The 12,306-nt window shown below is 38.3% G+C and overlaps 1 protein-coding gene across 4 annotated transcripts in view; it reads left to right on the top strand.

The window, feature by feature from the left end:
• The window catches only part of si:dkey-183c6.7 (urea transporter 2), a 56,839-nt gene that overhangs the window by 33,077 nt on the left and 11,456 nt on the right, over positions 1 to 12,306 (top strand). For all 4 annotated transcript variants that reach the window (XM_055007655.1, XM_055007654.1, XM_023294833.3 and 1 more), the window contains one exon: positions 2,201 to 2,348. In XM_055007655.1, coding sequence (XP_054863630.1) covers positions 2,201 to 2,348 — 148 coding nt within the window. The remainder of the gene's footprint in view (positions 1 to 2,200; positions 2,349 to 12,306) is intronic.

Raw genomic sequence — 12,306 nt, 5'->3', positions numbered from 1 at the left:
GACTGAATTACTCCAATATTACGACTTCCCATTGTGTACTATATCGTAGTTTTACAGTGTTGTAGATGAACTTCATTTATCTGCATATTCTAGAAAGACAGCAGTGTAGAGTTGCATCGAAGCCATTTAAGGCAGGAAGGGAAAAATACCTAACTATTAGTACAGATACTGATGCATAGCTGCATTTTTAAGGTGGACTTTTAAAGTTCTGATCAAAGGAGTTTCTGTGTTCTCACAAGTCAATCTGATCATTGTCCTTTAAAAGTCCCAAAAGGTGAAAATCCAGCGTTATTGTGTTTTGTGGTGGTTATAAACATGGAGATGTGAAATAAATGCTGTTAACATATGAAGACCATTACTTCTGCCATTCACAGTTAGTTAGCTGCCCAGTTTTACCAATCAGTAAGATTTCAAACCGGATGCTACCTCACACCTAAACCACCAAAACCTCTCAGAACGAGCAGTTTCCTCACAGCCCAAGAGGTTTGTTTACTGTCCAGAGCTGCTTAGGAAAGCACACAAAATGCTCTGCTGTTGGCTGCAGGAGTGAACACAGGAGTCTTCATGCACTCCCAGCATCTGAGGAACTGAACTGGGCCAAGTAGATTGATTTATTTTATTTATTACAAAAAAAACCTATGGGAAAATTCCTTAATGCAGTTGGCCAAATTGAACAACTGAGATTTTTAATTTGAAGAAAAGATGACTATTTACATGTTTATGTTTTTCGTTCAATAATAGAAATGAGCTTTCAGGGGTTAAATCAATGACCAAAGACAGTCTTTAAAAAATATTTGACAGAGCATTAGTTTGGAATTCAGCGTGAAATTCAATCTGTTCATTCACTACCTTTGATTAAACACTGCAGGTGCAACATTTCAACTTAGATTCATCTTCTGTTGTGCAAAAACACATTCTCTCTGTCTGAGCATGACCTTGCTTCATTATTTGTTCAAGGAAAAACCCCTCTGAACACAGCACTGCAGGCAGAGTCATGACCTGAGCAGACCTGTAGGCAGCTGTCTTGGCTTTAAACAATCTGACAGACACCACTGACTACAGCTGTTGGATTTATTTAGCTCACCGCCTTGCGTGTATTTCTGTACGCGATGATGTGCATACGGATTGTGAAGTTGTCTAAACTAGATTATCTCCGCTGACTAAACCCCGTCAGTGCTGTTCGGTGTCCTGAATATAGAGTCAAGATTTACACACAGGTCTATTACCAAGCATCGCACCTCGTGGCACAGTGTGTCCTTCACACTTCATAATTACTTCCCACAAGTTCCAGCTCCAGATATTTCTCTTTCTCAGGCCATTTTCCATTTATTTAATGTTCTATATATTCATATTCATTTCCCCCTTGGTTCCTCCATCTGCTTCTCTTTATAAATGCTGTCCTTTTCGTTTCAGCAGCTCCCTTCGGTCTGTTACTTATGAGATCTGAAACCTCTAAGTCCTTGTTTTTTTTTATCTCCGTTTCTCTGCTGCTATGCAAATTTTCCTCCTCCCACTCCCTCTAGCTTCCTCTCTTCTAATCACCTCTGTCTTTTCTTAATCATCCTTCCTCGTAGTTGATTTTACAATAAACAGCCATGTGACCACATTTCAAGGACAGCTCAGTAGATGTCCGTTATGGTGCTTGTGAAGCCATCTCATCCTCTCTTTCACCTCTCCTTTCTCTTGTCTCCTCCTCTATTTTTTAGCCATTTTCATCCCATTTTTCTTTTCTATTACCCTCCTCCCTCCTTTTCCTTCCACCCATCTCCATTTTCCTCCTTCCGTCTCTCCTCTGGTTGTCTCCAGAGATGGCGATGACGTCGGTCCTATTTATATTTAACGTCTTCAGTCACTCTGCTAAGGATGGCGCTCCGGCTGCACTACCATGTATTAAAGCTTACTGAAATGCACACACATACACAGAGACCAGTGCCAGCCATGTAATTAAAGAGCATTTATGACTTGTAAATACCAGCGACGTGCAGGTGCACCCATCACATCACCATGGAAACTGTTGTCACTGACTGTTAGTAGAGCAGCAGCGTATGCGTGAGTGTGAGAAAAGCTGACTTAGATGAAGAAAAACCATCTGAATATGTTTTTTTATGAGAGCTTTTTCCTGCTCTTGAATTTTCTGGTGTGTAATTGATACAGTGTACATGCTGCCTCAAAATCCTCCTCTAATCCTGTGCTGGCCCAGGTGATTCGTGGCATCCCTCTCGGCGTGGGTCAGATCTTCGCCTGTGGAGCCCTCGGGCCCTCCCTCCTCATCCTGGGAGCCGTTCTGCTCTACTCCCCCCTGCTGGCCGTCCACGCTGTGCTGGGATCAGCTGTGGGAACGTTGGCTGGTGAGTCTCAGTCTGTGTGGGAAGAATCCTAAAGCGCTACTGTATTCCTTGTAGATCACAAATGATAGCATACCACGGGCCTCATTAGAGGTGGAAGAGTCCTGTTTCTAATGATTGGTCATAGCTGGTGTTTTTAGGATCTACTCATCAACATTTCACTGAACCATTTTTGGTGTCATTACTAACAGGGAAGCTCCCAAACTTCACACATAAATGTCAGTTTACTAGTCATGAGGAGTACTACTCAGGCTGGTTGCATAATAATGTCCTCAGAGACTCTGGTGGAGCTTCGTTCAGTCTGAGACAACATTTGGAACAAAAGCCGGCGATAACAAGGGAGGGAGGACTTCTGTGTTTAATGCTTCAGAAGACTGCAACAAAAAAGATGGTTTTGGCAACATTTTTAGAGCCTGACCAGCAGAAAAAACAGGCTATCAGCTGTAATTTTAAAATATTTTTGACATGTTAGGCCTTTATTGTAGAAAGCAGAGATGAGTGCTGGAAAGTAACTTAGTATATTTCCTTCAGTGTTCTATCTAAACTCTTAAACACCAAGTACTTTCTACTCCTGTCACACTTTTCCTCACTGTGACATCATTTTTCACTGCAGCGTAAAGTCTTGCCATATATGGAGACAGTATAACCATGGCTAGAAGTAAGAAGAACTCCAAAATATCTTTAATGCAGTTTGACTAAATCATTGTGTCATAAACTTACGAAAGTTTAATTTCTTTGATTATTTATTTTACAAAAAAACTTTAAAGCAACATGTACTACATTTTTTCTATCAGTATTCTGTCAATACAAGAAAATGGAATGGTGAATCTTCACACTTTAAATATTTTACTACTTACAGTTTTAATTTGGATCCATCTATTCTGTCGCCACACAGCCTGCAGTCCAGCTGAATAGTCCTTGATTTTTTTTGTCATGTGACTTGGTTGCAGTTCAGTCACTAATGGTTTTACAGTTGCACCAACGAACGCAGAATTTTACATTTTTTTTTTACAGTATGCAGTTATTGCAAATGCTTTATTTTTTGCAAGTTGTTAAATTAGATATGTAGAATTAAATTATTTTCATCTCAGATTTGTTCAACTTTCCCAGTGGAGAAAGAGCCTTTAGAAGCTTGAAATTCCAGTGGTTCTTGGTAAATAGTTCAATAGATAACACACTTTTCAAGCACACTGGAGTATATCTGGGTTCAGTAGGTTAAGTACAGTTTTGAGGTACTTCTACTTTACTGAAGTATTTCCATTTTAAACTACTTAATACTTCTACTCTACTGCATATCAGAGGGAAACATTGTGCTTTCTACTCTGCTACATTTATCTGACAGCTTTAAGTAATATTTTACTCAATGGATTATACAACACACGTTTAAAATACAACACTTTTATCTTCTTCCAGTGAGTTATTTTCAGCTCCACTGAACGGTGATTTTTCAGTCTAAACGTCTCACATGGTTTAATTTCAATAAAACTTTGAATGATTCAGTTTCTCAAAGAAAATATTTAATGTCAAATATTAGTTAAAACATCAAAATCTCAAAAGATTTGAGTTTCTCCTTCTTTCTTTTTTCCTTCTTTCTTTCTTTTGCTGTCCCTTTTTTGAAATCTGACATAAATGAGTTTGAACTCCACCTGCAGCAGCCGACACACTCACGCTTCAGTAGTGCTGCTAATAATGATTCACTTTTACTTTAAGTAGGGTTTTTTATGCTTTTACTTGTGATGAACTTTTTTTTTGTTATTTACCAGCTAAGATCAATTGAAAACAATTTCTCATTTACAATGATGACCTAGCAAGAGGCCCCAGCAGGAAGAAAGATAGCAAATAAACAATACATATACCAAAAAAAGACACATAAGTGTTTAACCAGAGATTAAAACCACTCTAAACTAATGGTAGCAATTCAGTGAAAACGGTCAGAATGTGCAGTGGTTAGCTAGGGTCTGCTGCAGCTTCTGCTTAAAGATGTAAGGTGATGGAAGGATGGAGGATCCTGAATCGAACTCAAACTGTGGATCCATATCTCAATTCTTATGACATTCTCTTTAATTATCTGTATCTTGTGATGTCCCAGACTTGTGAATCTATCATTTATCTTGTACAGAGAGGCGTCCCAGATGACTTTGGGTGGCAGACAGGTACATACTGGTTAGGCTGCAAATCAATCACAGGGCTGACATCCATTTACATTCACACAATTAACCCTCACTATTGTGTCTTTGGACTGTTGGTCAAGCTTCATCTGGTTACTGGAACAACATGCTGCAGCCAATAGCACATCAATGGACCGTGTTAGAGCAAACCTTCCATTCATTAAACCAACAGACCGTAGGCTGAGCTCCTCAATGTTAAATTACAGTACGCTTTAATGAGGTTAAGGTCCGGTAAGGTTTATGAACCCCTCTGGCAGCAAGACAAAATGTCAGCAGCAGATGTATGAATATGAAACGAGCAGCATGCGGCATAAAATGTTAAGCTCTTAGCCAGTTCATTGACACAGCTGGCTCGTATACAAACACAGACCCGTGGCTGTGTTTGTCTTTTACATCTGCTTCTATTCAGGGAAAGACTGAATGAGAAAGTTCAACTCTGCTTTCGTCTGTAGTTCAATTCAACGTCAGAGGAATGCTTTTTTTTTGTGTGCGTTTGAGGCTATGAGTCATGCTGTAAAAAAATAAAAAAACAGGAGTTGGAGGGAGACTTGCACAAACCTGTGGATGCATGGTAACAGTGGCAGGTACACACAGCTGCAATGAAATAACAGAGTGATATGAAGGTAGTGAAGAACTTTAATGAGATGTGAAGGCAACAGAGCCAGGAGGAGACAGCATGGCAGCTCAATGCATACAGCAGAATGCCACCATCTCTTTATCTATCATCTGTGCGTTCTGTTTCTCCTTCTGTCATCATTTCTTCCTTTCTTTCTGCTTCACTGTGCAATTCAGATTTTATTTTTTAGATTTTCTCCTGCTGCTTCTCTTTTTTTCCAAGTCAAGATTTTAGTGAAATCAGATCTTCAGTAGCCTTTGAAGTAGTCAACCATGCTTCAAATCAATTCCAATCATCAACCCCCCCTCTAAAAGCTAAAATGTGACTGTTAATCTGGAAAATACTTCAGCAGAAAGTCTTGTCTCATTTTTTAGAAGTGGGGTCAAGTATTTACTGTAAGATGTCACCCCTGATGTAAAGCATGAACAATCAAGTGATGTATAGAGTTATTTTTTCTTCTTGTTATTCCAGAGCCTGGTTTTTGAATCTGAGCGCAATATTACATTTAATCATTGTTCGGCTTCCTCTAAATCCTGCCCTCTCTCTGTTAGCTCAAATCTATTCTCTGCACTCAGACACACTATCACCGCACAAATATCCCGCAGATTGAGTGCGTCCTTATTGCTCTCTGACTGCTTCTGCCCCCAAACTTCTGCTCTCAGTTTGGCATGAACTGCGTGAAACAACCCTGTCAACATTCCTTAACCACTAGAACACCAGCTGTGACACTGACCAATAAGACGATCACTGCAGTCGTCACTCTTTTTGAGATTTCTGATGAGAATACCACGCTTCAGCGTCCAGTTTGTTGCCCAGTAACAGTGATGGCATAATGAAGACTTGAAGCCTGTTATCATGAATGCATTACCTTGCCATAAATAGGTCATTTGACAATTAAATCTGAAGAAAGGGAGCATCCATTAAAATAACATACTTAGTGAGTTCTTTGGTTCGGGTGAATGATGCTGGTGAGTAACCTGATGAACCTGGCTGAATAGAACGCTGTAAAAAAAACTTACTTTATCCAGTTTTCTCCTGCAGAAAGGGACTGTGTAATGAAGCTACTATTAAATTTAGCTGTTCTAGTAAAAAAGTGTAATTCATGTAATAACTCCAAAAGTCCTACAAGAAAGTAAGCGAAGTGCATTAAATAAGGTCTGGAAGGCAGAATTGGATGAACCCAGTTACATTGTACCTGTAAGGAGGCAGTGAAGATTTCATTGGTCAGTATCACACATGGAATGTCATTGGTTGGAGAATTGTTTCAGAGAGATCTGAGAGCGAGGAGACACACTGAAACTGAAGTAGAGGACATTTATGCAGCAATAGTACACCAGACAAACAGCAGATTGGTACCCCAGCAGGGGCTGTTTAAAGGAGGCAGGGTTTAGACAGAGAGTGTTGCAAAATCATAAAAATAAGGCAATAATACACTTCAATGGAAAGATATTAAAATAACTCCATCGTAATACAAATAAAACAGTTTTTGTGGTGAAGTGTGGAGGATGAATTCAGTAATCACAGAGCTTGAAGAAAGAAACTGCTTCAAAGTGTGGAGCTAAAAGGAGCAGATAATTCTGTATTTCTTGTCCAGTGGCTGCAGAAAGATCAGATATTAGTCGAGCTGGATGTTGTCGTTTAGTATCCTTTGGACACATCGTCTCATCAGTGTCACTGATGCTCAGTGGATGGTACCATTGTTGATCTAGACCAAACACATCTCTTAATTATTTGTGATGTTTCCAATTATTGCTCCTCTAGAAGTTGGTAAGAACTTGGGTTGGGAATGTAGCTTCCTGGAGTTTCCCTTAAGAACTGCAGTCATTTCTGTGCTTTCTTTACAAGGGTGAAGATGTGCGACCGTCACGGCAGGTTCAGTCTGATTTTAATTTCCAGCAAACTAAAATTATTCTGCTTCTCCACCTCAGCTACACTGATGTAGAGAAGCTTGTGTCTTCTTTTTTCCAATCAATAATAAGCTCCTAGGTGTCGTTGATGTTGAGTATCAGAGCTTTTTCTGTGCACCGATGCAAGACTGTTGATTTTCTCTGGCAACAACTACAAACACCAAACAACAAACATCAAAATTAACAATAAGCAACAAGCAGCAATAGCAACAAGAAAAAACTAACAAAAATCAGTGACTGCAAACAGCAATAATATACAAACAACAACAAAACAAACTAAAGGACAACTATAAACAACAACCCTACAAACAACAAACAAAAGCAACAATAATACCAGGAACAACAATAACAACACTAAGCAACAATAAACAACAGTAACACCCATGAAAAAATAATAAACATAATAATGAACAACAACAGTAATTAACAACAGAAACCCAACTGACCTGAATAAATGTAAACGCTCACAGGGAAACAAGTGAAGCGGCGGCGGACAGTGAGGGAGTTAAGAGCGTGAATAAGTGCTACAAGGTCAGATTCAAAACTTAATCCTGCTTGACAGATAACCAGAGAGGCAAAGAAGGATCAGTGTCAGGAGACAAAGAAGAAAATGTCAGACAGAGACGGAGATAAGAGAGAAAAAAGGGATACAGTGAGTGAAAGAGGGGAAAGCAGAGAAGCAACAAGAGACGAATATGCTTAGAAACGCAGCTCAGGAGGCAAAGAGGAACCCCTAAATGATCAAGAGATCTGAAGATGTGTATATGTGTGTGGATTGACACCGAAGACACTTTGCACCCCTGGCTCTGTCTTTATTCCTCTGTCTTACCTCCCACGACGAACAGCGCTTTTTCTTCTTTCAACTTCTCTCCATCTCCTCTAATCCTTTCATCTGATCAACTTTAAATATTCCTCTCATCGTTCATTTCACTTGCATCATTCTCTCCAGTGCATCTCTGCATTCGTTATCCTTCAGTGCCTACGAAACACTGAGAGTAAGTTCAGGTTTGGTTTCAGGTTTATGAGTGTAGTGTCATCGTCACCAAGCTCATCGATAATCCATTACTAATTCTAAACTTAACCCACAATTGTCCAATCATAGCTTAGAAACTGTAGCCAGGCACTGCAGGCCTTCAAACTTTGGCTTCCTTGGGTGCGATGGTGCAAATTGAGGTGTAAAAAGAGAGATGCCGCTCTGGATCTTAAGAATTTTTAAGGTGTTGTCTTTGTAATCACCCAAAAAGGTGGAGAAAATAAGAATCAAGGCTGCAGCCCTGAATGTTTTATGAACAGCCCCTGATCTTAATTTTTTAGTTTGGTGCTTGTTTTTTCTCTCTCTTGTGTGTTTTATTTTAACAAAAGCCAGAATAAATAACAATAATTGTTTTTATTTTTGGAAAAAGCCCTGGATCTCTTCATCTGTCATTGCAGTCATGCCTTAAAGACCTTGAAATAACCCAATATAGTTCATCAACAACTATTTGTAAAAGTCTCGTCTGTTGTGGATTCAAACTATTTTCTGTCAGGTGGAGTATTTATAGATTTTTCCATTTTACATTTACAGCGCTATATTGTGCGGATAGATGTTTCCCAAAACGACCACCAGAATGTGAAATCTGATCAATAAAGTATCTCAGAAAATATAGCAAAAGGCAGCTGAGTAACAATGAAAACATAATTTATCATTCCATTGTGAGTTGCTGTAGTTAGATAAGTTCTAATTTGTCTATCGACTGAATTTTCTGTGTTTTTGTCAGAAAAACAGGCAACAGATTTGCTCAGATGAGTATTTATTGACTGTATGTTATGTTATGTTCTGGAACTTCATGGGTGAACTTTTTCCATCCAAGAGCTCATGCATCTCTTCTCCTGAGCTATTTAAAGGGTCGGTCAACCAAATTACTATTGAAAAATATTAGTGAAAAGTGTTTCTAAGGCACACCTTTATGTTTCACTATAGCTCTATGAATCATAAATAAAACTGATCCCAAGACACTAAATTAGAGAACCACTGCTCTGCCCTCACTGTGATAATTACTGAGAACATGGACTAAGCATAAAAATGATTTTTTAAACATTCACTTCATTGTGAAACTGTGAAGTAACATGAAAATAGGGCAGTTGTGATTATATTATTTGTTTATTCACCATATAGCAGGACCTGCTAACTAATTAATACCTCCAGTTGTACCAAAGGCAAGTGCATGTCATTAGTTACCCACATTATTCTGTAGGATTAAAGGTTATGTTCTGTAAATACGTACTCAGTAAGGAAAGATTCATTGTGGAAATCTGAATACAGAACTACCATTTTAGAGATTTTCCCTGTCTTGGTAAATTACAAAAAGTAAATATCACTAAAAATGTGTCAACCTAGACGTTAAATGTAAAAAAAATAACATGGCCAAACATGTACATGTCAAATCCAAAAATCTGTATTTTTACAGAAATTAAATTGTTCTTAGCTGTTTGATTTTTTTTTCTCTTATGTTAAAAAAAGGTCGTAAGTCATCAAGATTGAAAGATTTCACCTTTATTTATTTTAACTGTATTTTACTGTTTTAATGTGTTTACTCTGGCACCTTTGCTGTCAAGTCAGTTTCCTAAATAGAGAATATGAACATCAGATCTAACCACTGGTTTCCAAGACTGTTTTTATAGCAGACATTCCAACTATACAAGGGATTTGTTAAAACAAACAAAAATAGCATTTTAATTACATTTTTATTCATTTTAATACACAGATTAATTAGTTTAACCCTGATTTCTTGTGGGTAATGTTCTACAGACTGTCTGGGATGTGTGCGATAAAGTGAGCTACAGTTTCTCTTTGAATAATCTTTATTTAACATCAACACAGTGTACATTAACATCCCACTATAAACAGTGGCAGGTGGGAACCACAATTACACCCAGTCAAATAATTCAGTTCTGCAACTGATAGTGAAAAATACAATTATATAAGAAGCCCAGTTGTGCAAAGTCAAAAAATAATAATGCATTATTAAACGAGTAGCTAAAATCTAAATCAGCTGTTGCTCACAAATCCCATTATTTGCTGACTATATAAATTAGAGGCCTGATTTTGTGGACTTGTGTCTAAAAGTCAGTGACCCATAGGTTGAAAAATGACTGTGTTTTTCTGTGTTTTTGGGAATAATTTAGGCAGCAAGTGTTTCCAGGTGGAATCATTGTAGCTCTCTTTGACTAGTAGCCTCCTAATGTCCGCTTTGTCAGAGTCAGAAGAAGCAGAAATGACAGAGATACAGTAGCTCAGGTCGGACTCAGAGAGAAGAGATCCATATTTAGAGCTGTCACTCATAGCGTTGTGGTGTTAAATACTCCCATGAGGGGTTTCTGTAGGAGGAGATCAGGGGCTGAATGTAGGCCAGAGCTTCTCTACCTCCTGCTGCATCCATGTTATAGCAGAATATATGAGCAGTGCTTTATAGTGGGATCAGATACAGGAGGGATTAGAAAGTCACCTGCTTGGCTCTGAGTTCACACATAAATGGTGTTTTCCTGCAAGAATCTCACATCTGTTATCTGTGGTTTGACATATTGCAGATCAGGAGGAGAAAAGAAAGGAAGATAAAGCATTTAAAAAAAAAAAAAAGATCTTTATCCATGACAATATAATCTCTACTTGAAGCAAAACAGAGAAGCCATATAATGATATATGATAATGGCTAACACCCACTTTTGCAATTTTCTTTTTGCTATTGGCAGTTATTTTCAATACTGTACACTAATGGCCTTGAGTCAGACCTCTGGGTGTTACATAAGAGGCCTTGAGAAGAGCAACTGCCAGCGCACAGTCTGAAGCATGAATGAAATATTGACTGTAAAGGACTGAGCTGAACAATTTCAACCATCTATTTAGAACATTAGCCATTCAGGCGGCACTCAGGATTAATTTAAATAACTTTGGTTAATGACATTCCCCTCACTCTCAGTGGTAGTTTGTATTTAGAGCTAATTAGCAAATGTGATGCTGAAATGTTAAGATTTTTAATGTGAAAAACATAATAATCCATATTAGCATTGTCAATGTGTGAGCTCTGCAGAATGGTCTGATGGCACCTCAGCATTATTCTGCTATTGGAGTTTTTAAAAAATGCTGATTTGTTTATGCTTCTTTAAACAAGTCACAATCTTCTCAGGTGGTGCTAAACCCAAACTGCTGCTACACTTCTAAGCTGCTCTGGAAGAGTTTGTTGGGAATTTAAATCTGCTACAAGAAACTCTTTCATCAGTTTTATTCCTGACGATTCTGTCTGAGTGATACAGATTCCCCGATGCTGGAGTATGTCATATCTGTCGAGCTGTACATTAGTAATGCCACTGAATGACGTCATGCAGTTACAGTAGGAAAAATCTATGTACTGCATCGCCATGGGAACCGGCATGTATTCAGGTTGTGATTCAGAAAATGCAACTTTTTATGTTTGGTGTCGTGTCTGTTTTACAGTGCTGGTACTGCTGCTGATGGAACACAGATTAGAAAACTGATTAGTCTGCCAGTATTTATCACAGAGAATATGCAATCAATAGCATTATTTTCATTTTGATTTGGCTAAATATTAGAGTAATTTCCACATATTCTTCGTTGTGGATCAGTGTGAGACCTAAATGCAGTTCATGAGTATCCTGTTTAAATAAATGATGTTTAAAGTTTGAAAGCTCTAATGTGTAGCTGTCATGGCATTACAGATGTTAATGATTAGCAGTTAATCAAATGATTAGTAATGATCTAACTAGGGATGTGCGATAATGGCTTTTTTGCCAATAAACGATATGCCGATATTGTCCAACTCTCAATTTCCAATTCCAATATCGATAAATGTATATATTACCGATAAATAATTCCAAACAACAGACATATTGTTAGTCAGGCACAGGCATTATTTTATCGGTTTTCATGATATGCAAAAAAAAAACGATAATGATATTGACCGATATTGCATTTTTATGCCAATATCGGGCTGATAATATCGATGGGCGGATATTGTTGGACATCCTTAAATCTAACCAATTGAAAATAACTGATAGGGCAGATGACAAAGGGCATGCATGTCAGAAATTGTATTGTAGATTAGCTGTAGTACCTGGTTGTGCCACCAGATGGGGCTTTAACTGTTTACTACTGTAGTGATTTGAGGAGGCGATCATTCAGACTATGGGCAGTTCCAATAGATGGATACTTTATTAATCCCAAGGGAAATTCAGTTTGGCAGAATTGGTGGGGTTTAGCCAGTGAAGTGCCACCA

This window comes from Amphiprion ocellaris, chromosome 23 (genome assembly GCF_022539595.1).
Source record: "Amphiprion ocellaris isolate individual 3 ecotype Okinawa chromosome 23, ASM2253959v1, whole genome shotgun sequence".
In the NCBI taxonomy this organism is placed as follows: Eukaryota; Metazoa; Chordata; class Actinopteri; family Pomacentridae; genus Amphiprion; species Amphiprion ocellaris.
Note: the sequence above shows the minus strand (reverse complement) of the source record. Positions and strands in the feature narration are given on the sequence as shown.